Below are 27,921 nucleotides of genomic sequence, written 5' to 3' on the forward strand. Positions count from 1 at the left end.
CCAAGGTGCGCTTTTTTTATCAGCGGTGCCAGACCATTATTTATGCGCGCTTCAGATCCGTGCGTGCCTAATGGAGAGCCGCCTATTCATGAGCTGTGTGCAAAATGCACCTGCCTCACTCAATTCAAATGCTGTGCCCCCCCCCCCCCCACTTTTTTCATCCCTGCTCTGGCATAATAATGACCTGGACTGAGAGCAGAGGATGAGTGTGATCCGCCTGGCTTCAAAGTAAATATAGATAAATACATACATGAATAAACAAAACCAACGCAATAATTACACTTGAACAATTGCAAAATGACATAAATAGTGCAATGTTGGACCGAGAGACGATTTTTATTCAACAACTGAATGTTTAATGTAATCCTTTGTGCTCCACATAATAGATTAATGATCATTCTGTATATATTATATCATATTACATATCATATTATTAGAAGAAGGAAATAAATAGAGGCTTCATGTGCATTTATTTATTGATTTATGGACTCATTTACTTCAATAAAAAAGACAGAATAACAATATACATACTTGCGCATGTGCCTGTAAAATCAACAGCAAAAATAATACAAATACAATAATACAAATAAAATAATTGATGTCAACAAAAATCTAAATGATCAAAAATGATGTACTCATTTACTTCATTAAAACAGTTTTAGACAAACTTACTCTAATAATCACCAATGATTTTAGTAGATTTTATTTATGGAATTATCATGTATCAAGTGAAGTGTCTTTTGTTTATTATTACAGTGTTTTAATTAATTAAGTACAATCTAGAACTCCTGTGTGCTTTTAATGAATGTTGTGTTCCATACCTCTATCCATTTTATTAAAATGAATTGTTTTATTTTAAATAATAATACAACACCATGAAACAGTGAATTGTATCTATATTTGTGATGTATGTATGTATATATATATATATATATATATATATATATATATATATATATATATATTGTCTGTAACAGCCTCTCTGTCTTCAGTACCACATTGACAGCTTTGTGGATTCAGTGGGTTGTGGAAAAGTCAGGAAACACTGGACCTTTGTTTCCCACACTGAGTTGAACTCTGACCCCTGCGGCCTCCAACGAGAATGACCCAAACCACTCAATTATATGGAGACCCACGAAAAAAAAAGCCCAATAACACCCTCTTTATTTTCTGTCTATGATTCAAACGCTTACATGCGTCCAAATGCGTGTGTCAGCGGAAATGAACTGTGATGATCCCATTTAATCTTAATCAGTGAGTGTAACAGGGTCATTTCCTGTCAAGTGTCTGATGTTGTTATCTTTCTGATTTATTTTTCAGTTGGCATGTAATTCATTCATTCAGCATTTTTTATAAGCTTGACATCAAAAATGGTTAGAGGATCTAGATCAGGGGTCACCAACGTGGTGCCCGCTGGCACCTGGTAGCCCACAGGCAGCCAATACGGTGCCCGCGGGCTCACTTCACTTCACCTCACTTGCATGTATCCGTATGATCTCTCAGTAAAATATCTTTGATATTGTTTATAAAAACTGGTAATCGTTAGGAGTAAGCACTGGAATGAATGTGTATGCAGTTAAATGCATAATATGAATCATTTAAATGGTAAACAAACAAAAAAATATTATATGGTAGCCCTCCATATTATTTTTTACCCTTAAGGTAGCTCTCTGTCTCAAAAAGGTTGGTGACCCCTGATCTAGATTATAGATATATAATAAAGTCTATCCACACACACGCACACACACACACAACGAATAAAAGCAGCATTTAGGAGCTCATAAACATGTACAACATTTACTTTGAATATTTCCAAGACAGTAAATTAGTCTGAAAACACACTGTGACTCCTTTGTTTAGATTTATTCGGAATTAAACTCAGAGTTTCGCGTTTTTTCAGCATACTGTCCAAGAATCACCCATGAAGCTGGACTCATACGTCATCGGGCCGCGACGCTACGTCATCATCAAGCGACGCCATTTTAATTTTTGTAAACATTGGGGAGCAGCCGCGAGAAGAGAAGGTGAATGAAAAATCATGGAGAATCTCGTGAAGGTGTGTTTTTATGGAATTACTAAGACGTTTTTTGTAATGCAACAAGCGTGTTGAGTCATTTTTAGCAGCGCGTTAGCATGAAACGATCGCTTCAAAGGTTTAGCCCCTAATGTCACTCTCGTCTTTCTGGACGAAGTTGTTTTCACAGTTAAGCTTGAACCATAACTATGTGCAATGATGACTAAATGTGTGTTTATTGTATGTCGAGAGGCAGACGTCAACATTCAACAACACAAAGGGGAATATTTTGATGTTTTACCCAAGCGAAAACTGATCTTGACAAAGAAAGAGCATTTGCTTGCCTTACTTTATAAAACAAGGCATCGATACAAAAAATAAGTAGCATTCAGAAAGAAATTCAAATAGTTAGATCAATAATTTAAGAATTTAGATGAGAAATAAACAATAACACTGGCAGTACATAGTTAAAAAAAAAAGAAGAAATCATTCATCATTTCAGCATTAATTTAAAAACGATTCTCTGGTAGTTTGTTACAGATCCATGAAGCATAGAAAAGGAACTCTGCCTCCTCATGCTTACTTTTGACCCTGAGAACAGCAGATCAGAAATGTATCAGACATGTATGGATAATATTAATAATGCATTTTATTTATAAAACACTAGGGGGTGGTGATGTGGAGGAGTTTGAGGAGATAAGGAAGAGCAACGCTGTGAATGTCCTTGAAAGCATACAGGAGGAATTGGATTTGTATTTAACCGGGAGCCAGTGGAGTTGTTGTAGGATGTGGGTGATGTGGTGACATGAGGGTTCTGGTTCTGGTGATGAATTCTGGACCAGTTGGAATTTTATGGAGGGATTTTTTTGAGAGAGACTAGAGAATTGCAGTAGTTGGTACGGTAGGTGACGAGGCTGTGAACAAGGATAGAAGTGGTATGGCGGGTAAGGGAAGGGCGAGGACGATTAATGTTGTGTAGATGGAAATATGCAGACTGGGTAATATTATTGATGTGGGGTGAGAATAATTGTGAGCTGTCATAGCTGATGCCCAGACTCTTAAGCTGAGGGGAGGGGGAAACTGAGGAGTGGTCAATAGTGAGGGGAAGACTGTCAACTTTGGATAAGGTAGTTTTAGTGCCGATGATGAGCATTTTGGCCTTTGACAATCAGGGAGCTGGCATCAGGATCTGAGCACTGTGATGATATGATCCACTTTTTTGCTGTTAGTGAGGACATGAGTTGGTCAGCAGTGTTGTGCATTAGTTGCAGCTGTCTGGTTGATTCCTTTTACACAGACCTGTATATTCTGTACACCATTACAACCATCCGATTGACTGAGAATAAATGTCCTGCTTCACCATAAGTCCTTAAAATGTTCTTAAGAGGATTGTAGACTGACCTTGTAACTTAACTTAACTTATTTCCAAGCAATGCATTGTTTTTTGCTGCCTATGTGGAGGCTCTGAGTGTGATCAGCAATAGTTGTTGTTTTTCATTAATTCCTTTGAGAATATTACCTGGTTTAATAGTGGAGAAACATGTAAATATGATGCTACGACATAGTAGTCGTAGTTGGGCAGTTTCTCCTTAAATCCAGATTGAACTAAACATTTCTTGAGTCATATTTCCAATAACAGTGCACATTGCATGTCAGTCAGTCTGACCTTTATCTAAATTGAATGGTACTGTGCTACATAACACGTACAGCATCTCTTCTTTTAAGTTGAAAGCTACATTTAGCTACCCCTGCTAACAATACCATAAATTCAACCAGGCCAAGTAGAAAAAAGTATGTCTTACCTTTTTTTTCTTTTTTCTTTCTTTTACTTACTGAACCAGCACTGTAAGAACATGTAATACATTAATAGAGAGCTTTTTTCTCCCCCCACACCTAATAATCATACAACTAACATTACACCTTTTGAAATCTCTGTAAATGCATCACATCCGTTCACATACAGTATGATTCCACGTGCACAAATGAGGTCCTGTGTTTCCTCAGGTGCACGGTGGTGGTGGCTATGACTCTGACTTCAGTGATGATGACGCCCAGGGTGAATCTTCAAACAGAGGCATTAAAAGGTAAAAATGAAAGACACCAGCTCACAAATATATTTCAATTTTTCTCATCAAAATTGACAGGGTCGTTTCTGACTCTGACATAAATGTCGGTGCTGACATTTATCAGAGCAGTCGAAAGTCATGGAATAATTGAGATGGTGATTGAAAACACAAGTGTGTACTTAAGTTCCTCCAGTCGCCTACATTCAGACTGATGTGGAACAGCCTTGTCATCGAACACAGTCACTGCCAAACTAAAGTTGTCAAATGATCATCACAATTCACCTTTGTTGCTGTCATTTATACCTAGTTTCTCAGCAGTTACAATGTGAAGCTAAAAGCTGCTAAAAGAGTCAGGATTAGATGGGAGCCTGCATTGGTCAATATTCGAATCATTCCCTGCTGACATGCTGTCTCACTTTACTTGCCTCCATGAGTTTTGACATAAATCGCATAACATGCCTGATCTCACATCTGTATTCATTTGTACTTCTGTCAGAAAAAGCGAAGAGGAAATCTTGCAGAAGCCATTCCAGAAAGGTCGCCACTCCCAGGTGGCTCATCGGAGTTCACACTCAAACGAGGTGGACAGGTAGTGTACAATGAATGAATATTCTTTTGATATAATATTATGTATTTAATACAATTAATATTGTATAATATAATATTAATGTAATATTCAGTTGAAAGATGTCAGCAGTTTGGTCTTTGTTATGTGTATGTGATATGTACAGATCACTGTTTTTTGTATGTTAATCCTTTTTCCTGTTTTTCAGAGAGGAAGCCAGGAACAGAAGAGCCCACCTGATATCGCTGAATGCTGTATCCTAATAAGGAGTGTATACATTATACATTATTAATAAGAAATCTGGATTAAAAACCTAGATCATTTGAGCAATGTCAAAAAGAGATTGACCTTAAAGCAGAGGACTCCAGTTTGAGCGACATAAGAAGTTTGTTGGCGACTACATTCTTTATTATGGCGGACAGATGGCCGACTTCAGACGCTCTGGGTAAGTGCTTTGTGTCACATTCAAGCTTGACGGTCATTGTTTCCAACCAATTATCCACTTTAAGCCCCAGTGTGGAACCTCTATTGCCCCCTTGTGGAATTATAAGTAATTATTAAAACATTCTTGTCTCTTTTCTCTGTGGTACTTTCCTAAATCTGTAAGGTTTTGTTTATCTGTCTTTTAGCTGCCAACACAGGCAGATGGGCACATGCAGGCACACAGTCAGGCAATTTTTTTTAAGGGGGGCACTGTTGGTGGTGAACGCATTTTCAGTATCTGACTATCACAAAGATAAAATTATGATTAGGAGAAAAATGTGATTGTGAAGACCTACTGAACACCCAGTTTTATTTTTAGCAGCAGAATCCAGTTCTGAAGCTGTTTGTTTGTGCTTCTTCCATCATGTTTTAAATACTGCTGTATGAAGATGTTTTGCTTTACTCGCGCCGTGTGCTTCGTCCCCTTCGCCTGCTCCTTGAAATGTGTCACTCTGTATGCAGCGTGGGAATGTCACCACAGACACACAAACAAAAAAGCTGCTCACAAAGAGAGTCATGTATGAACTCATGGTTTGAATGCCAAAGACTGCAGCTTTAATAACAATTGATATTTGCTATAGTTGTATTGATAAATCAATGTATTCATCTGTGCATTTGTAAATCTTATTGAAACTTTTTGTTTCCCTTAGTGCTAAAGACAAAACAGACCTTGACGTGGTTCGTGAGAATCACCGCTTCCTGTGGAGGGATGAGGATGAGGATGACATGACATGGTAAGCATCCACTATCAGTCTATTCAGATTTCGTGCTGTTATTGGTATTTGTTTGCAGTTATTATTGAAAAATGTTCATCGTGCTGTGTTACTTTAACTCATGTCTGGACTTTTTCTGTTTTTAGGGAAAAAGAACTCGCCAAGAAGTATTATGACAAGCTGTTTAAAGAGTACTGTATAGCTGATCTCAGCAGATACAAGGAAAATAAGGTAGGATCGATTTTCCTACTTTCTAAAGATAAAGTAGCAGAGGATGTCGTTAAAGGGAGACGTGGAGGTTAGCTCTCACTGAAAACATGGCTGCCAGCAGGGATTCAAGGACAAACATCCATCTCCTACCACTTTTTCCTCAATTTATAGCAAATTAACAAAAGGTTAATGCCTTGTTCAGTAAGCTTGTGTCACTTATGTAACTCAAAATTAAGGATTCAAAACAAAGAAGTCACAATAACATATTTCAACTTACTGATAGAGACAGCTGTGGATCCTGAAGTACAATCAATTATTTTCTTTGGTGCAGGGAGTGAGTGGTTTACAAAGTGACACAAACGTCAGCTTCCTTTTTTGGAAGAAATGTCAAACATATTCTTAAGATATTGTTAACTTAATCGGGAGTAGATTTTCTGTCAGCTTCTCCTTGAGTCCCTGCTGACAGTGCATAACAATTAGCTAAGGTTATCTGATGGTTAGTGATCTAGATTAATCGATGAATCGATTATTAATCGATTACTAAATTAATCGGCAACTATTTTGATAATCGTTAATCGGTTTGAAGCTTTTTTCATTATTAAAACAAGATTTCTGATTGTTTTAGCTCCTTAAATGTGAATATTTGCTTGGTTTCTTTGCTCCACATAAACAAAGAATTCATTAAAACTGAATCATTTTGGTTTGTGGACAAACCAAGACATTCAAGAACATTGTAATTTCCAGGTTTGACGAACACTGATCAACGTTTTTTAACATTTTATGAACCAAACGATTGATCGATTAATCGAGAAAATATTCGACAGATTTATCGATTACGAAAATAATCGTTAGTTGCAGCTCTATTAAGTGATCACATCAGTAAAATGCTGCAATAAAAAAAAGCCAGTTTAAACCAAGTTAATATGTGATGTACTGTAGCTCTTATGTATGTGTGTGGGTTATTAAGGCCGGTGAACTGTTGTACCAGTTTTCAGACACACTAATTAATTCCGGTAGCACACATAAAATGACAGTATCTGTCAATGCAGTGTTTGCTTGATTAAGTAGACCGTGTGGAGCGATGGACCGCCGGATACTTTACAGACACACATCACTGAAAACACACTGTAAATTCTTGTACCTGTTTGCGACTGTTATTAAACCCCCCTATGAAAACAGAGCTGTTTCAGCAGCAGCAGAGAGAGAAAAAAATAGCTCAAGTGAATCATCAATTCTCATAAGAAAAACAAGTTACAAAATGGAATGAAAGAAAATAAGAGTAAGCATAGACACCTCCACCGTCCAGGACTCCCAGGACAGCAGGACGATCAATTGTTTGCACCGCGCTCCGAAACGACATTAATTGTCTCGGTTGTGGTGCCATAAGTTAGGGTTAAAATTTCATAACTCCAACACTAATATCCTCCACCATTATATGTGTCAGCAGTGTGCTCTGTCTCTTGTCACCACAGGGCCATTCTGTTGTGAATCCAAGGTTTAATCCGACAATATGTTAAAACCCAAGGCAAGGGCGTCGCGCTTATGACTCCATAACTCCACTGTTTGGCTTAATGATACCACACTGATATATATATATATATATATATTCTATGAAATATCATGTCATCTGAGGCTGTGATGTTGTTGTGCATGACGCAACATAGCCAGTGTGACCCACAGTCACTAGGGGTCAAAGATAGTATAAAATAAGAGACGCACAATTCTTACACAGCCAGTTCAATTCACTCAGTCCATTTGTTTAAAATAAACTATTCAAAGTCTAAGTAAAGATGAAGTTATGGATGTTAATCATCAACTACTTTTATAATCAACTAATTGGTTTGAGTGTTTTTTTTTTTTTTTTCAATAATTCCTGATTTTCCCAGCTTCTTAAATGTGACCTTTCTGGTTTCTTTGCTCCATTTAACAAATAAATCATTCAAACTGAATACACTGGGTTTGTGGGCAAAACAAGACATTCAAGAACATCATCATAGCCAGGTTTGGTAAACACAGATGAACAATTTTCAGATTTTACAGAAGTACTCAGATTAATAAATTTGTTAGTTTCAGCCTGAGATGTATTTCTTAAAGCCGTATTAGGCTAGAATATTGTTATTTCTCAGATATCTTGATTCACACTGTGCTGAAAGGTTTAAACGGAATAACTGACACCAAAGGACGCCAAATCTGTGGTGTGTGTTGCTGTTTTATTGTCAGTGATTTGATGGTAGTAATACGTGATTTATATTTTTTTTACCCAACAGTTTGGATTTCGTTGGCGGACTGAGGATGAAGTCGTCTCTGGCAAAGGTATGAAATATCCCCATCATGATGGTAATATTTTCTGTTTCTGCATGTCTAATGTTCTCACATTTTGTGCACTTGGCGTTTTCTGGTAGGTAAGAATTCGTGACAACCCCCATTTCACCATGTTGTATTACTAATAATTAACCTTATAAGCTGTTGCCTCAGAATGTGAAACACACTTTGATTGATTTGCACATTCAGGCTGCAGGACGATGGCCTAAGTAAAGCAAGTCCCTTGCCTAAAGTCCATATTCTAAGGCTACAGAAACCATTTTTTCATTTAAAGCGATTGTACACTAATATAAATATACTCATAGGTAGTATGTTTCATTTTTTATCAATTAAGCCTACAAAATGTTACACAATGAACATATAAAACACTTTGATATTTACATTCTATAGTAATTAACATAGTTACCTCGATTTACATGTTGTATTCATTTACGTGTGTTTAGCATGTGATAACTGTTGATCAGTGCTCTGTTGATTGGGGCTGCAACTAATGATTAGTTACAGAATCGATTCATCTGTTGATTATTTTCTCAATCATAGTGCTTGTTTGGTCCATAAAATGTCAGACAATTTGAAAAAAATGTTGATTAGTGTATTACCAAACCTGGAAACTATGATTATTCGGCTTCAAACTTATTCAGTTTTAATGATTTCTATTGTCATATGGGGCAATGTAACCAGAAAATATTCACATTTAAGTAAAAAAAATGTTTGGATTATTATTAAACACTCAAACCGATTAATGAAAAATTAAGAGGTGGGTCAAACTATCAATTTGTTGATACTAGTGCAGTGCCCGTTGGAAGTATGTATTCCTATAGTGGGAGCTGAAGAAGATTTTTATGGTAATGCATGATAAGGAAGGAAAAGGCTAACATAATACAAACACTGTGGCGACAGTCACAATAGCTAGCTACGCTAATGCTAATCGAAAATGAAAACATTTGTGTGCCTATTGAGGTTGCACAGTGTTTGTATTATGTTAGCCCTACACTAATGCTAATTGTAGCCTCGCTAGCTTACCTCTGGAAACCGGTTCACCAAATTAGCCGCAAAATAGTAGCATGCTAATGCTAAACAAATATGTGTCGGCGTATTGGTGAATGGACACACCGGTATAACAACATGTTCTGCGGTGAACTGTGTGAAAATGTCTGGGCGTCACTACTTCATGTCTCCTCGTGGTGGCGCTGCTCAAATGAATGAGGGAAACTTGGGTGAAAGTTACCTGGCCAAAGAAGAGGGAGTTTTTACAGAATCGTCGTATCGTGATATTATTGGTATCATGGTCCATGTATAATATTGTGAGGTACCCTGTGATTCCCACCTCTAATTAACTTAGTAATTGATTAATAATCGATCAATCAAATAATAGTTGCAGCCCTACTGTTGATCGATTATTTTCATCATCAGCTTTATGTTATTTAGTTATTCTTGATTCATTTATGTTGTTTGGTACACACAATCTTACGGAAGTCTAAATCTCAAAATGACTGCTGTCCTCAGATGTCTTATGTTTTGCCATTAAACTAAGAATATTCATTTAACCGTTGTAGATGAGCAAAGAAACAACAGCTTATTCACATTTGAGAAGCTGGAATTACAGCAGCTGTTTTTATTTGTTTATTTATGTCTAAAATAAAAGTGATTAATTGTCGAGCAAATGAGTTGGCAGTCAATTCAGTAATTGATTACTGCTCGATTAATTGTTGCAGCTTCTGCTGCTCACAGATGCTGCACAGCAGGTGACACTGCTACAGGAAGATTTTGGGGAAACAAAACAAAAAAAGGAATGAATTAACCAAACAAAAACGTTTCTCACTTTATCCACTAGATGGCGACAGAAAAAAGGACAAATGACTTCAGTGCCGTTTCACAAATAGGCCTGGTCCACTTTGCTCTCACTTATTGGCTTTTTGTCAGACAGCCCTTTCAGATATTTGACCTTTTAGCTGAATTCCCTTCATGTTTTCTCAATTATTTCTTCTCTCCAAACACTGGCAGGCTACACAAGCTATTCAGTAAACAATTTGTCACGATTCACACAAATAGACACGCACCTAATTCATTTCGGTTCACCTGCACAAGTCTATCAGTCTAGGAAAACAACCTCGTTCTATCTTTGCACTCCTGATGGAGCCTTTTTTCTTTAGACTTTGGCAGCACCTTGACAAGTGCTGTTTATTATTTGCTCACAATTTGCACGCCACCTCCTGCCTGTCCACCGCTCCTTCCTGTGACAGTGACATATATTCATAGGAAAGGCAATATAATAGAATCACAGAGTGTAAAGCTGCCTTCACATACAGAAACACACAGTCTAACCTAAACCTAATTGTGACTATGAAGGAGAAGAAACATGTTTTTACACTCAAACAACACTTTAAAAGTGTTAGGATTAGCCAGAACTTTCTTGTCAGTAAACAGGTCCTCACACATACGCACCCACACATTTTATTTTCAAATTTGCTCATGTCCGACACCGACACAGCCTTACAAATATACACAGCATGTCTGAGAAAGCTGACTAAGCCAATATATTGTTCCAGATTAAGACTGGGTAATCCTGATCTCTTACTGTTCATCCCCTGTAGCAATACCCCACAGGAAGTGGGATTAGAACGGGTCAGAGGCACTTCGCCCGGCCGTCACATCTGTGATTTATGCACATTGATGATTCCCCAGAGAAATACCTCTTAAGCACCGTCGAGCTCGGGACATTAAACACACCAGCCAATCAATACTAATCTAATTGTGGAAGGTGGATCTCAGCATTCTCGTTCACAGCTAAGCAATCATCGAGAGGTTAAAGTGTTGTTTGTTTCAAGTTAAAGGTGGAGTAATTATCACAGACTCGGCGTGACAGAGTTTGATTTGATTCAAAGGCCGATAAAGACACACAAGTCAAGGTCTAAGAACCAAGAAGTTAGTCCAGATGACCCAACCTAACAAAAGGTTCAAACAGATTTGAATTTAAAACCTGCTGCTACGTTTATAGGCATATAGGCACCTCCAGTCTGCCATGAACACCTTTTTTTTTTTTCAAAATCATCCTCTTAGCATCTCCTGCTCTCTGTGCACTTCAGGTCATGTTGGTATTAGTTGCTGACAACTCTTCACCCAATCAAGTGGATTACACATAGCACGACCTGCCTTTTTCATGGCCACAGCTTGGTGTGGGATGTAGGAATGTGTCGAGCCAGAATAATGTTGAAGCAAAGGGAAAGATTTTACACAAGAGAAGAGTTTGTGCTATATTTCCCTACGGGGGTTTCTGACGGAATTTCTGTCGATGATCTTTTTTTCCCCTCATGCTTTTGTCTTGTCAACAAAGATTCATACTCTTGAAGGATTTATGTGAATTATTCCCACAGTATAAGAAGGGAAAAGGATGTTAAATAGATCTCCCAGGAACATACCTTAAAGCTACACTATGCACATTTTTACTTTCAAATAATAAGCTACAGAATGATTGTGACATGTAACAGGGAGAATGGAGCCTTTGTCATCCCTGCTCTGCACCTGAACCTCTGTGTTTATTCTGTGTAAGTGAGGAGGTGGGAGGGTAGCAACTGCGAGAAGTGTGCAACATAAAGCGTCAGTGTGTATAATTCTGTAACTTTTGGAGTTGCAGCAATGTTGCCGGGAGCGACACAATTTCAAACACCCGCTATAGTGAGAAACACAGAGAGTTGTGTGTCGCTTCTGCAGTGCTGTGTGAACTCTTTTGATGATGGTTTGAATGTGACTTGACATTTATATTCAAAAGTGATATAGTACAGCTTTAATGATAGTCAGAGATGTCAATTTCAAGAGTAAACGACTTTTTTGGAATCTGTATCCAGTCAATTTTAGTTTTCACATTAGCGATGGAGTTTCGTTCAGCTATTGCAACTTTTTATTGCAGCTTTTTTTTTTTTACACATTTAAAGGTGAAGTAAGTAGTTTATAGTGCCATCTAGAGGAGAGGCTGAAATTTACAACAAAGAACTGCTCCTCTGCTCACCCCCTCCCTTCCCTGAGCGCTACGGTATCCTCAGCCGGTCAAATGTCGTCCTCGTCGTTTTTCTCCGTGTCAGCAGATGAGGTTCGTGAGGCGAGGGAGAGGGCGAGCTACCGCGGCCGTAGCAGACGAAGCGGAGAGAGAGGAGGCGGGACTTCCGCTACAAGTAAAGCGACGCTTGATTTGTTCTTTCGCGTTTGTCCTTACAGGCTCCGGTAGAAACATGGCGTCTCGCTGCTAACAGTGGCAATGCAACCGCGGCCCGCGACCATGTTATTTTACATGACTTTTTGAAACATTACGAAAATGAAACAAAAACTATTATAGAGCGACTAGACAATGCAGGAGCACATAATATGTATAAAAAAAGTGGATTTTGGGTCATATAAACCCATAAATACTACATAGTGTCCCTTTAACCAATTTGAATGCATGTGTGACATTCAAAATAATCTTGTGAATAAAGCAAATATCGTAAATATTGTATATATTTACGATATTTGTAAATATATATATATATATAGTATCGTAGAAAACCTAAAAAAAAAAGAAAGAAAAAGAACTCCGATCACTAACCCCTAACTGTTACTCAAAGTACTTATTGTAAACCCATAGTACAAAATCATAGTAGGAGGTTCTTTTGATTGCCATTTTTACTATTCTGACTATGCATGTGGCTCCTGGTGGTCCTTTTTAAGTCATGTCAGATAAAGTCCGTGCATCAGCACACGTCTTCTTCTTTGTCGTCTGCTTTCGGATCCGCCCTTTAGGGGTCACAATAGCAGATAATCCGCCTGCATCTTGTCCTGTCCCTCGTGTCTTCTTCTGGTACACCAGCTGTCCTCATGTCCTTTGAAACTGTAGTATTATTATTTCTATCACACATATTTTAAACCCATTCAACCAGGAACAACGTGGGGTTAAGCGCCTTGCCATAGGACACATGGGTATGTAGACTTAGCAGAGCAGGGAATCAGACCCACAACCTTGAAGTGGAAAGACGACTCGCTCTCTGCCACTGAGCTACGGTCGACCCAAGTCTTTCTTACTGGAGCAGATGAATTGTAAGTTCATCGATGCAGACACTTCACTCCAAGTCATGCTTTACTGTGTTTCCCTCCTTTCGTACGTTGACCTTTAGTCTTGCCGTCAGTCGCAGGTCAAAGGCCAAAGGTTGTTGAGGCCATGCTTGTTTTTAGTGGTTTTCTTGTCAAAGCAAACGGAGCATCAAAGGTCTTTTCTTACATTTATCTTTAAAAAAAAGATTTGTATACACTTGCCACCACACGCTCGCTTGCACTTGCTGTGCAGGGATCAGGCTTGACTGACCGTTAGTCAGACTGTCACTGGGACACGCTGATCTTACATTTCATTATATGTTCCGTGTCTTTGTTCCTTTTCTGGATTTCAGACTGTGACGGTATTTTTGTTTTTCACTTATTTCAACTTGCTCTTTCTAGACTACCTCGCCAATTCTTACTTTTTTTCCCACCATAATACACATTTGTCAGGTTTATATTCAGCATTTATTCCACTAATACCTGAGCATTTTCCTTCCCCACTTGACAGTTTCCCCTACTTTTCTTTTTTTAAAGCAAAAGCAAGTGACATTTTAAAGGTAAACCCTTTCATTTGCTTTAAGTAGTTGCTTTAGCTCAGCCTGGTTTCCACCAGTGGCAAGGATTGTACTTTGTATGGATTTCCTGTATGGCTGTTTGATGTGCGGTTTCGACAAATAATAATGTACTACCTGAACTTCAACGAAATAAGTGACTGTATTTCAAGTAATGAGGCTACAGACTGAGAGCCATTATTGATACTGCTTGTCTTTTAAAGGGTCACAGGGGCAGCTTAAGCAAATCAGGAGCGAGGAAGACTATCAGGACCCAACATATAGAGACAAACGACAATTCACAATCACATCCACAGTCAATTTAACCCAATCTGCATGTCAATGAAATGTGGGAGGAACCTGGAGAAAATCACACATGCACAGTAAGAACAGGCAAACTCTACAAGATGTGTGCATGTATGCATTGTTTGGCATTATTGGCCATTCAGATCACATTTATGTGTTTAGAGTCAAACAGAATGGCGTTCAAACATAGCTCTAAGACACTCCCATTCTTCCTGTTAGACTGTACTAATGTGACTAAAGGCCCATTCATACACTACGCAAATGAAGGAGATGGACGGAGCCTTTCGTCCGTACTTTGCATTAATGTCATCAACGTCGTCGCATGCGTCACATTAGAGCTTTTGATGATGGACGAAACAGAGCAATACCACCGGAAACCGTGGGGGGCAGTATTGAGTCAATAGTCAGTCAATAGTCATTCAGTCTGGAAAACGACCAAGAGGAGTCTATCGAGGTATTTAAAACTGGCTGCCAGAGCTTGCCCGGCTTATCTTTGCAGCCAGAAAATGGAGAGTGACTGCCAGGTGCTCGGCTTCACTCACTGGCAAGCTGTGGGTTGAGGGGCATTGGCAACACCAACAAGTAAAATTCCCTATTAATGGGACAACTTATCCGTGAAATCCACTAGCGTTCCTGTAGATTTCGGATCAAGCAACAGTCGTATAACCTTTTCAATGGTAACCGTGTTTTATTGATGCCTACAACTTGGCACTCGCCATTGCCTCTAGAGGAGGTATTGTGTAATGTCCATACCAATGCAAAAGATGCATGTAGGGTATTGACAGAGATAACGTTTGGGATGAACGGATGTAGAACAGAAGAAAGTGGAGTACAAATGGGCCTGTACTAGTGTTAACCACTGTTATTGTGACTGCGATGTAAGAATAAAACACGATTAGCATTCGCCTTCATCTGCGTTGCTATAGTGGTCAGTGTTGTATGACAAATCGGCAGTCATATTATAAGATGCTCAGAGTCTTTTCTCGAACAGAAATATCATGCAGAACCACCGTCTTAGTACCAAAAACAAGGATCACATCACATTTGTTTCATGTTGGAAAAAGGACAGTACAGAAGTGCTCAGTGTGTAGCTGCCTGTAGAAATGACAGCTCATTAGCCCAGTGCCTGCAAAGAGTGTCCAGTCTAACAATAGAAGTGCAAATGTCTGTTTTATTAATACCCACAGTGTTCTACAGAGAGAGAGGGAGGGATGAAAATCAAGCCTTTGGATGCACACTGTATAAAACATAATCTCTGTGGCATGCAGTGCTGCTTTGTCTACTTAGCTAACAGGCTGCTGTGGGGGTAAACAAAAGTTGTAGAGTTAAAATGAATGTTGAACTTGAGGTCAGCCGTCTGCACCGCTTGTCAATGTGAAATACAGACTTCAAAAAGGCTAACTCTGATCCAGAGTCAGAGGTGGGACTGTGTGGTCACAGAGGCAGCCCTTTGGTTGCCATTTACATTCCCGGTATTTGAAAAACTCCGCCTCGGGGCAGCGGGTGTTGATCTGTTTCCCACAGGCTCGGGATTTATTAAAGGTGGTCGACCTTTAGATCGGGTGGAGGAGGGAGGAGAGGGGCAGTGAGTTGGCTGAAAAAACTGCACTGAATTCTCATGCTCAGTAAATATCGCACATGATTGCAGCCTTCTGAGAGACTTGAGTGAGTCCGTGTGGATTGAAGGAACCTCATTAGCCACCGGTTTCGCACAGGTCAGGCTACGATATCCCGTCTTCAACTCTGTCAAATCCCTGTGAACATAGTCCGCTTCTTGGAAATGAGCACTGCACACAGCCCCATTTTTTATGTAACAAATTTCACTTGACACACTTTCCACTGAATTTTTTTTATTCTAGGCCTCTCCAAACATTTAAATTAAGCTGTCCTGTTTTATTCCACTGCCTCCTTGCTACATTACCTCATGAACATTTTTGCGGAAGGGGGGGCTTTTATTCACAGATAAAGAGTCGAACCTGACAAACTGAGAGGACCCCCTCTTTGTGGAGTTCTGACTCCTGATTGAAGTGTTTACTGTCTAAGCCTGAGAGACCCATGTCACTGAGCAAACACTCTAGATCAGTGCTTCCCAAACACTGGAGAAACACTTTACCTTTACAAATTATTAATTTAAATCAAGCTTAAGCATAATTGTATATATAAAAAATTGCAAACTGCATTTTAAGGACAGGACTTTTTAGGTTGGGGGTGAAATAGTTGACCTTATCTAAATATATTTGAACTAAAGATTACTTTAACTATTAGACATGTTGTACAGGGCTAGAAAGTTTGTAAATGGGCTTAAAATAGAATAAAGATTAGTCCTATTGGTGTTTCAGAGACCACCATGTTTCTACTGCAGCCCTCGATGGACAAACTGGCCAGAGCATGAATTGCACATTTTGAATGCAGATAAAGAATCACGTTCTTCTTTTTAATGCGAAAGCGCGGGGTTTTGTAAAGGTTTTCTCACCACTAAATGCCACTAATTCTTACACACTGGACAGAAACTTTTTTCTTCTTCTATCTTCTTTAAATAATTATTCCTTTCAATAATTAAGTCTAACGGCAAACAGCATAACCAGAATAGTCAAAGCAGTTTCCTTAGCATCCTCAGGTCGACTAAATTTCTTAAAAACCCACGTTGTTTCATAATAGTGTATCCTCTGTGACCTTTTAAGAGTGACTAGTGAAAGAGCACTGGTCACGCGGGTCACCGGCCTTAGACTTCATCCATTGAATGTTAATCACGCAGCCATCTGATGGCTGGTGACATTAGTAACCATTGACGCAGGAAGGCCAAGAGTTCCCTGCCTTTAACAGGTTTACTCAGCTAACTGGGTGTCAAGCTTTGTCCATGCTGCACATGGGACTCACCTGATGTGTGAGGATGCCCAGTGCTCGTCAACAGCAACAGCAGTGGTGAGATTGTTTTCTCCCGCACACTGAAGACCTTTAGTAGAGTGCCATAGAGAAGCTTCTGTGTGAGCAGGTATGCCCTCTGTGGAACCTGTTTTCACCACCACTGACTAGAAAAGTGCTAATTGTCTTTCATTGAGGAAAGTGTGGTACCCAAAGGGCAAAAAAATGAGGATGAGAAATAAGCAAAGAATTGTCTCTCCCGACCTTGATTATATTTAGTTTTTGACATTTATTTCATCAAAGACGTTGCCTAGTAACAGATTTCCATTGACTGCACTCTGTCTGTGTTGCCATCGTGAGTAGCTGGAGGTCTCAGACACATTCACACTCTGTGTTGTTACCTTCAAATAGATCACATTCTTTTACATTTAACACTGACCGTCTCTCTGCAGCAGTAAAGGGACTCGGCATCCCTTTTCAAGGGCATTTAGATTTATGCAGGCAAAGCACAAGCCTTTATTTCCTTTCATTACAGATAAAAGTTGGTGTGTGTGTCGATAAAGTGGATGCATTTGATCGATTTTTGTTCTCTTTTTTCTGTGTTCGTGATGATGATAAAAACAGGACAGGATTCTCTCAGGTTTCTGATCACTGGTTACTCTGCTCAGTGTCATGCTGGCTTGCCATTGTCACCAAGGATTTTAAGGCATATTCTGGCATTGCTGGCATGCTCCAGGTTTTGCATTGTTCAGTGTTTGGAAGCAGCATTGTAAAAATACATTAAAATAAAAAATATTATTTGAAGTTTGTGTGAAGGAATCAGATGAATCTAAGTAACAAAGAAATACAATGCACACAGTTTAACTCACAATGATTTTATTTATTTACAACATTTTCAGTGCTTGACCTTCATGAGGCAAATGTTTTGTGACAATGAGAAGTCTCATATACCAGAGTCCATAGAGAATTTCAGCATTTTTAGCTGCTCATTGGACATGGGAGCTGGTCAGCCTTGTTATGGAACTTGTTGTGCCACTTGAGTGAACTCAAATGAAGAATTTAAAACACATAGGTCACAGAATGATTCACTTTAACTTACTGATGGAATGGAGGTGTCAGTGGATCAACAACGTGGTGCCCTGATGTAAAAAATGACGGTTTTCTCGAAGGACTTTTGTGCAGGACAGTGTGTCGTTTAAAAATGCCAGAAAACACAATTTCCAGACAAAAAAATGCTAAAAAAAATTTGACGTCAAACTTGAGTTTATATACATGTCCTCCATTGTGAAATCCAATAGGGCTTTCAAGTTGTTAGTTAAAGGATCTTAGTTTATTACCTGGGACATGGGGAGTAAGCAGCTCTGTTATATAGCTTGGCCCCCAACCACACCTAAATGTAAATGTTAAGAGTACAATCATTCAGAGAAGCAGGTCTAGACTTTAAAATTCATAGAAAAAAAATCCCAACTGTGTGGGATCTGGTGCAGAATAATCAATAATAAATACAGCTCAGTGTTGCACATCTAGCTGCACCTGCGCACTAAGTTAAAGTACGTATTTCCTTATATCTCTGGGTCGCCCCAAATAAACCACACAAACCATGGCCAGAGCCAGAAGTGTCTTCTTTCGCTGACGTCATAGGATTTTAGTCTAAGAAGAGAAAGTCTGCCCTCTTGCCCCAAGTGGCTCAGAGCCATTACAGCCAGCGTCACCGCACCTGAATATTTACCTCATCTCGATGTGAAACAGGTGAGGCAGGCATCCCTTTTTCCTCTTCTTGCTTTGCCAACAATAAAGCGCTCTGACGCACTCACTCCCTCTGCTACAATCTGGAGGAACCCCCGAGACCAGATCAATTCCACTTTAAGCTTCTCTAGGGATAATAGGCAGGCTGTGCAATGGCTGGAGGGAAGCCTGAGGAGATGAGGCGAGGTGAGGAGAGGGAGATGAGAAGGAGCAGTGGGATAAGATGGAATTTGGCGGGGAGAGCAATGGGGCTTGGAGGTTGCCTGACATTCTGAATTTCCATCCTGAAATAAACATTTTCCCTCTTTATACTTGTATTCTGTTGTATGTTTTTTTTTTTGTTCCATTCTTTCTTTCTTTCTTTCTATGTATAACCCAAGAATATTGGTACATTTTCTGTGAAAGCTCTGTGGCCTTTTCAATTCAGAGTTAATATTTGTATGTAAGTGTTTGTATTAGGGATGGTCATGAATATTCAGTTATATCATTATTAGTTTGAAGATTTAGAATTACATTGAAAAGATACAAGGCTGTAATACTGTATGTTTTATTAATGTTTGGAAAAAAATCTGACTGCTAAATTGTGGCGCATCTATTACCACAAGGTGGCAGCAGCACCATGCATTCGGTAATGGACTCCATGGGTTTTTGCCAAAGTGATTACATTTACAAGGTTCTTTGAATGCATCTCAGTAGCTTCTCAGCACGCCTGCTTTTGCTTTTACTAGCTCGCATGTGCTGGGGTTTAGAATATTCTAATATTCTCACCAATGATTTTTGCTAGAAATTCCCATCTCTTGTTTTTATACAGTGTAATCCATGCTCTTGCATAATCCATGTGTATATAATCCATGCTCTTGTTGTCTCTGTAGGTCAGTTCCAGTGTGGAAACAAACGCTGTGAGAAGCAGGAAGGCCTAAAAAGCTGGGAGGTGAATTTTGCCTATGTGGAACTCAGCGAGAAGAGGAATGCACTCGTCAAACTCAGTAAGCTACATTAAAAAATCATAGAAATAACAGTAACTGTAGAACGCACTCAGAGATGTCAAACCTCCACAGCACCAACACCAAAATCAAATTCATCCTCGGGCCATAACCTACATCCCCCAGAAAATGTCATTAAAATCCATGTTGTAGTTTTTGAGTTATGCTGCTCACAGTCAGACAAACAAACCGACAAACGTGTCCAAAAACATAACATCCTTGGCAGATGTGTGTTTATGTGTGTGTGTGGTTAAGCTGCTGGGGTTTCCTGTCTAAGACCCAGCTCATAATAATCCTCCTTCAGGTATCATAGTGCAGAAAATCCTGTTAGCATAATTAGCATAATTAGAAGACCCACCAGTCATAGTCAACTCAGCCAAGCATGAAATGATGAGCTCTTTCACCACAATCACCAGCGCAACAGGTCACGTCTTCTCATTAACAAAAGTCATGTTTCCCAGCTTGTACTTATTCCTAATCTAGTGTTTCCTGAGTAATGAAATGTGACCTGATGACCCCTGGAGTATGAAAATGTGTATGATATCATGAATGTGCAGAAACGTTTCCACTGTGGAGGAATCTGTGACAACTAGAGCCGTTCTTTAATTTCGTATATCTTCAAAACACAGAGCCTGCCGTTAGAACATGTTGACACAAGATGGCGGTCCTAATGAAGTAAGGCCCTTGCCTAAAGTACATGTGAATTTTTCCTCACTTGTTGTCCAGTCAGATAGTTATATAATTTATTGCTAATGATTTCATCGACCCCAAAAGCTATGAGTCAAGGACTACTTAGGCTACATCCACACTACTCCATTTCCACACAAAAAGACATACATTTTGCTCAGGATACGCCTGCAGTCCACACCACCGTGACATTTTAGAGTCTGAGAAACTGAGAAGTTTGAAAATTCAGCTGGCTATGTTTTCATTTAAAAAAACCCAGTGCTGCTGGATGTACAGAAACTAAGACCTTAGTAAACAATGACACAGTTACGTGCATTTGCTTCTTCATTGGCTATTACTAGAACAACAGCTGTGACCGAAAAGCTTAGTGAACACTTGCCATCAGCTTTAGTTTGACCTCATCCCTTATTGCATAACAGAGACAGTTGCTTTTACTTGTTTCTGATTTAGTAGTATTTTCTATAAACTAAGCAAACAACGTCAGAGGAGAGAAGCAACGATCCTGCTGTCTGCAGCACGCACATTTCCACTGTACCTGCATGGTCACATACTAATGCATTTTTAGGCATGAATGTATGTATGGGTAAAATACCTACATTCACACCTGTGGTCAGTTTCCAGTGGCCCCTTTGTACAGCAGCCATTTTGTCAGGTCGCAGTAGGGAAAATCACAGGTGTAAATAATCAACTTGATGGCGGCTCATCGTCACAGTGATCAGCAACACTTGTGCTTTTCCTGCCAAAATGGCTGCTTTGCAAAGGGCTTTAATAACCTTACCAAAATCAAACTGGTGCTGATGCCTCCATGTTGTTTCTCTTCCAGGACTCTGCCCCGAATGCTCTTTCAAACTCAACTACCATCACAAGTAAGCCAGTCCACCTTTCTTTTTTTTTCTTTTTTTTTTTACCCATAATGCATTACTGAATTTAGGATGTAGCTCCACCACCATGAGTGATTGTAAAGATTGATTGAAGGTGTGCACTCATGTGCTGAAAGTAGATCAGGTCTCCGTGGACACTCGCTACGCATTTAGCAGCATCAGGGAATTTAGAATTCACACCTCGTGAGTCACGTCTCATGTCATGAATATCATGATTTTTGTGGTAACTACAGCCAAGGCTGAAAGCATCATGTTTTCAGGTTGTCAGCCAGTCTGTCTGTTATCAGGAAAACCTTGAGGAGGCTGCTTCGAGATTTTACACAAACATTTCACCTGGACACATATTCATTTATTACACTTCAGAATTCAAATATCAACATCATTGCATCCACACAGAGCAAGATTTTTTATAATCATAATGACAGTGTTTATTACATAATTATTATTATTATTAATTAAATATTGCGTTTTTGAAGTGTTTTCTATATGAGGTACTAATATCCCTGACTGTTACCCAGCAGGAGCACAAGTAAAAACCCATTTTAGCCACTTCACAAATTCTCACTTTATAGAATCAATGCCAGCTTGAATCTCAAGTAGCTTGAAAATATGTTTTCTTCATCTCGCTGTTAGACGGCCTCCTCTGACAGGAACATTATTTGTAACACTGCGCCAACGTCCACAGAGAAAATTGCCGATTTTACATCACAGCACACAACAGTTGTTGAGCCACCGGTGCCTCCAGCCGTAAGATCAAATGTGTTAATTTGTCATTTCAGTTTATGAAATCCTTTGTTCACGTTTACCTCAGTGACACAAACTTGACAAAGGAGCCATCTTTAGACCAGGTGCTCCTGTGTCCCCTTGAGCTTAAAACACTGATTTTCTCTATGGACTTTGGTGCAGGAGAATTAGTGGGTGACAAACTCAAGTTTCCATTCAGAAAAGGCAGTGTAATGAAGAGATAAAGCAGCATTCATACTAACATTGTAGAGGTACTGATACACTCATACAACCACACCTAAAAAACATCCTAGAAACGCTTAAGGCAACTTTTGTTCACAAACACCTCTGCATGATAAGTGTCTGGTCTACGTGTTAACTATGTTTGTAGGAGGAAAGAGGTGAAAGCCAAGAAAAAGACTAAAAGGTTACTGGAGGAGAACCAGGAGCCACCACAGAAGAAGAAGAAAAGAAAGAGTGGGAAGAGGAGATCGTCGTCCTCACATTCCAAGAAGCACAAAGACAAGAGGCTCAGAGGTGAGACTTGTTTTTAACTCCTCAATGGAAAATATGCAACATCATTATTATTAGTATTATTATTATTATTATTATTATTATCATCATATAATGCTTTTTTTTCCTATTGCTCCATTTTGTCCCTCTTTATGTACAGATCCCTCCACCTCCTCCAGCAGCTCAGAGGAGTCGCTGAACTCGGACAAAGGTAACATTTATCAGACACACACACATTATAGGATACCTCCCCCATGTTTAAATACACAGATTACCCATTTTATGATTTGACTCCCAGTGGGCTCAGGTTCATTAAAACTGATCTTTCCTCCACTATAATTCTTTCTTTGCCTTTTTGCCCTTCACTGTGAGCAGCATGAATATATGACTGTGCCCTCCTCTCCCCTGTTTTGTTAATTCCAGGGTCTGAGTGGGAGGGTGCATGGATGGATGGGTAGGAGGGTGGATGAGTGGGTGGGCGGGTTAGGTGAAGACACAAAACAAACTCTTTCTCTCTCTCTCCCTCTGTCCATAGGTTATGTCAGTTCAGAGTTCAACACACATTGGAATCCACACACAAACACTGTCACATTTTTTTCCGCAGTCTTTGCCTCCGTCACACATATTCTGTACAAGTTCCACAATGGCTTCAAATATTATTTGAAGCCATTGTGGAACTTGTATAGATGTGCTGTTTGTGAGTGATGCATTCAGGGACAGGTAGGGACTTCTGAGGTTGTTAAGACACTGTCTCTTGGAAGTGTAATGCGAACTTGCACACCAGATGGCGCAAAGTTTTCGCGTGGCGGGTTTAGTATGTATGGGTAGCGCAAGTTCAAGTTCAAGATGAAAATGTTCAAATTGGGCAGCACAATGAGCAGTCGGCATTGAGAGTCTCCGGATGGCGAGTTTGCTCAATATGGAGGAGGACACCTGGCGCTCTGTGACACAAATTGCTATATGTACCGGGATAAATAAAAAAATAGGAGAGGTCTTGGCAAATGTTCACCAAAGAAGTCTGTGACGCCGGTAGCTTGGGCTTGCAACGCGAAAATTTGCATTTGATGTGAACGCATCGTTATGGTACCTTCCAGTTGTCTTCGGAAGTCGGGATTTCCTACCAAACCTCGTCTTAGGATTCCAAGATGGCTGTCAGTCGTAAAGACGCTGCTGCTTTTGCTGTTAATTGCACTTCTGTCTTTTTGTATCCAAGGACATATTACTACACTTTTGTTTGTGTGCGCAAAATCCCATGTAGAGCATTGTTATTAACTGGCATTGCTAACAACGGCTAGTGGGGATACGCTTGCGTCCAGGAATGCGATCATCTCGGAGGTGATGCAATGCCAGTTCCGACTCCCACTGTAAATGGCATTAACACACCATTAACCTTTAGGTTAATATCTAGCGGGGCTGGCAAAGCGAACCCATATTTAAACTAGCGGAATCCGACTGACCCTCAATTTCTGGCCCCAGTTACATTTTGTATGTAATGCCGCTTTTCCATTATACAGGTGTAGCTCCTCTCCAATCGACTCATTACATTTGCTTTTCCATTAGTGATGGTACCTGGTACCTGAAAAATCCTGAAAACGTGTTAATCTCCAACATCTGGAGTCTGGTGGATTTAGCGACAGCACTGCTGAAAGCCTGCGATCGTGAGCCGAATCACAACCCGTTCAGACATAATTCAGTTCAGTGACTGTGTCAGACGGAGTCATGCAGGAAGTACTCAACGATTCGGTGAACAAATCATTTTAATGAACTAATTCTACAGATTCAGTCGCCTAGTAGAACAGCTTTGCCTGTCACTAGTATAGACATCACTGCAGTTTCTTGCAGCCGTGCTATGACGACCCCACCCACGTTGAGGCGGTACTATGAAGTAATGGAAAGTATAATGTGCAGTGTATAATGAAAAAGCGCCATAAGTGAAGTATTTGAGCCCTGTATTCTCTTGAATGGCCACCAGGGGAGCACTCAAACAGTTTGCTTGCATTCTCACTTGAGTGATCCGCATTGCTAAACTGTATTCTGAGGACTTTATGATCACTAATCACTAACTAATTTGAGGTGTTCAATACAGCATGGCGTCCATTTTTTGTAAATAATGGACAGCTAGTACTGTCCAGGTTGTAAGGTGTACACGTGTAAGGTTTATTGTAAACTCTCTGCAACTTCCCTGCTAGATTCTGAAGCTGAGGATAAACCAGAGGACCAATCAGACGCTGACCACTGGCGAGGACCCGCCCCCGCAGTTGAGGAAAAGTCAAGGTGAGGTTAACGGCTAATGTTCATATTAAGTCATAGCAACTAAGCTGCTGTAAAACCATCGCAGACGGCCTTTACCACTTAGCTGACATAGGTTAATGACCTGCATACAGCACTGTATGAAATCCACCCTAGATACTTAAAGCTGACCCCTAACAGGAGGACAGTCACTAAACCCTTGACCTGTAAATGTCAGACTTCTGCTGACATTTTAGATCTCTCTTCTCACATGACAGTGAGAAGTCGTGTTTGTTCAAGCGTTTTTCACTGAACTGTAGGAGAGACTTGTGACTCGAAAACCAAACGTGATTGGTAAACCTGCACGATGCTTGAGCTTCACACCCACTGGACTGCTTACAGATGCCTTAAGCACACAGTGACTGAGAGAATGAAAGCAATGCTATCTGTGTTAAATGCAGGGTCATGTGTTCTCTACAGGACACTGCTGATTTTGTCATCTGCCATGATCAGTTTCTACTCATCATCCACATGTTTATTAAATAAACACCATATTTCCTGTAAAGGAATCTAAAATAGAAACAGTTTTTATGCACCCTATTTGACTAAAAGAACTTGAAATGTCCATGTCAAGAGACCAAGGGCAACCAGAGCCATCTTTTTCTGGATTATTTTCGGAACTGTTGAGGCTTGATGGGTACAAAACAGGATTAGGGCCACGTGGACATTTTTTGGAAGCAAAAGTGCAGCAAAATAAAAATCTGAATTCTGAATTTAATCTCACAATCCTGACTTAGAATTCGGACTTTTTTGACTTAAATCTCAGATTCATTGTTTTCTAATCATGATTATTTATTCTCACAATTCTGACTCGATTTGGAGAATTTACAAAAATGTGGCCTAATCCTGTTCTGTTGGTAGTCTGAAAGCTACCGTGGTTTACATCTGCTGGGTGGAAAAAACATAGTCGCAAAAAAAAGTAGTAGAAATAAAAATGCAGTGCCCCTGACAGGAACTAACATTTTTTGGGATTCTCTCTCTCTCTCTGTGTGTGTGTGTGTGTTTAGGGAGGAGGAGTTTGACGAGTACTTCGAAGACATGTTCCTCTGACTCCACTGGCATCAGCTGCAAACCCTGCTGCCACCGCATTTCCTCCTGTGCTCTGCTCTGTTCTCTCTTGTGTGCGAGTTGTTGTCTCTGTCTGCTTACACAGAAATAAACATCCTGTTTACACTGTTTCTTATAATCTTCACATGCATAAGAGGAACAGATCAAATACTGTAATGTCCCTGTAGGGAATGCTGCTGCTGCTCCACTGAAGACATTATAATTGACAATACATATTGTGACCTATATACAGTAGCTTCCATATACAAACAGTATGTTTGTATTGCATCGACACACAAATCCATATTACACATCTTGGAAGGACATTTTCATAGCAGTTGGTTTCAGACGAACAGTCTGTCACTTTATCTGTACTGTCAAGCCACTGTACCGGGCTGTAATACTGTATCTTTAAAGCCTCGATAATAGCCTGCAAAGTAGCAACTCTTTATTGTCCTCGAGGGGCGGCTTGTTGTTCAGGGCAGTCGAGCATAAATTAAACCAACGAATACAAACGCAAATACGAACACAAGTCAAAAGGCTAATGGCAACGGGGATAAATTACTTTTATGACTGACAAACTTGGCACTAACTGCATTGTACGTGTGCCGAGAACTAGCCTGAGACATGACGGCTTGCTCTCGATTAAAACATGGAAACATTGGGGAAAATATCGGGGCCAAATGGTCCCTTCAGACCAAGAGACTTAAGAAAATATAAGCCACACAGGAGTGAACATATAAAATAATTCTGCCTTTCCTTCACAAGGGGGCTCCTTCAGCTCTTTCGGAGGGTAGCGTCAGAAAAAAAATCAAATCTCTTCCAAATCGAATTATGCGGATCATCTCCTGTGGCGCCCCCTAGAGAGAGAGAGAAGCTGACAGAGCAAAACAAACATAGTAAAGGCTGTGTCACTTTGCAACACGATGGATATCTGGAGGCGGTCGAGGCGAACAAAAACGAACTCCCGTCAGAATGTGAAACACAGGAAAATGTGCCCTCGTTAAAATAAACATACATAAAGTGAGACAATATGAGCACGAAAACCTACATATATGCATAATATATGGTGTGCCAGGTGTGCCTCTATCAGCAGACATCAATTGTGTTGTTTTGTGAATTCATTGTTGGAAATCTGTTCAGGTTTACCTAAGTGACATAAACCAACCAAAATGAGACAGCAGCTCCACTGGCCCCTATACGAGCTGCAAAGCACTGTTGGGAGTGATGCAAGGGTGGGGAAATGAATGTAATTCAGTTGAGAGGGATGTAAATGTGTTTGTGTGTGTCTTTGGGGGGTGAAGAGTTCTTCAGCTCATTGCTCCAGAGTTTTGTTTCCGCGCGGAACAATATTTCAGGCAAGTTGGTCATTTAGTTGTTAAAAAAAAATAATAATAATGTAATCAAATTTTAGAATATTTCCTCATTCCGCTATCTTCACTTCCAACAACTTACTTAAAGGTGCATTATGTAATAAATCCAAAGCAACTGGCCGTAAAGTCCTCCTAATATGTCACAGAGACTCAGGAATAATGTTCATATAACAAACTGAACTCACCAACAACAACAGTACAGACAAAATATTTGCATTTAAAAAAAAATATTTTGCAGACTGCAAATCATGTTTATGTTTTGAAATCACGTTTTTGGCATGTGGCGCCACCTACCACCAATCATTGCAGTCAGTAGAGTCTCAGCTGCCGAGCAACCACGGGTTGCCAGTTACATCAGAAAACGAAACCTAAAAGACCTCTGTATTTTGAATTTGAATGAAGTAACTGCTTTTGGCCACATTCTTACATATGGCACCTTTAACATTCTTTCATTCCTCCGTTAAGCTTCCTTTTTTAGTTTCCCTCTTCCTTTCACCGTAACTCTCACGTGTGGCGCTGATGA

The 27,921-nt window shown here is 39.8% G+C and overlaps 1 protein-coding gene across 2 annotated transcripts; it reads left to right on the forward strand.

Annotated features, from left to right (window-relative positions):
• Nucleotides 1–1,995: 1,995 nt before the first annotated feature.
• fra10ac1 (FRA10A associated CGG repeat 1) lies at nucleotides 1,996–26,071 on the forward strand. Of its 2 annotated transcripts, XM_083903425.1 has the most exons (14): nucleotides 1,996–2,056; nucleotides 4,019–4,098; nucleotides 4,577–4,669; nucleotides 4,854–4,899; nucleotides 5,014–5,090; nucleotides 5,779–5,862; nucleotides 5,988–6,072; nucleotides 8,319–8,364; nucleotides 19,775–19,888; nucleotides 21,396–21,438; nucleotides 22,568–22,713; nucleotides 22,850–22,900; nucleotides 24,879–24,963; nucleotides 25,986–26,071. In XM_083903425.1, the coding sequence occupies exons 1-14, from the start codon at nucleotides 2,039–2,041 to the stop codon at nucleotides 26,026–26,028; spliced, it is 1,011 nt and encodes a 336-aa protein (XP_083759551.1). In that variant the 5' UTR covers nucleotides 1,996–2,038; the 3' UTR covers nucleotides 26,029–26,071. The 2 variants fall into 2 exon arrangements, with proteins under 2 accessions (XP_083759551.1, XP_083759552.1); XM_083903426.1 differs by lacking the exon at nucleotides 19,775–19,888.
• The last annotated feature ends 1,850 nt before the right edge of the window (nucleotides 26,072–27,921 follow it).

The sequence above is a fragment of the Microchirus variegatus genome (assembly GCF_963457635.1).
Source record: "Microchirus variegatus genome assembly, chromosome: 17".
Lineage (NCBI taxonomy): Eukaryota > Metazoa > Chordata > Actinopteri > Pleuronectiformes > Soleidae > Microchirus > Microchirus variegatus.

Bases quoted from the DNA above. Each gene is read 5' to 3' on its own strand.
- fra10ac1 (XM_083903425.1), top strand. The intron at 5,863-5,987 runs GTAAGCATCCAC...TTCTGTTTTTAG, and splicing joins GATGAGGATGACATGACATG to GGAAAAAGAACTCGCCAAGA. The intron at 8,365-19,774 runs GTATGAAATATC...TTGTCTCTGTAG, and splicing joins TGAAGTCGTCTCTGGCAAAG to GTCAGTTCCAGTGTGGAAAC.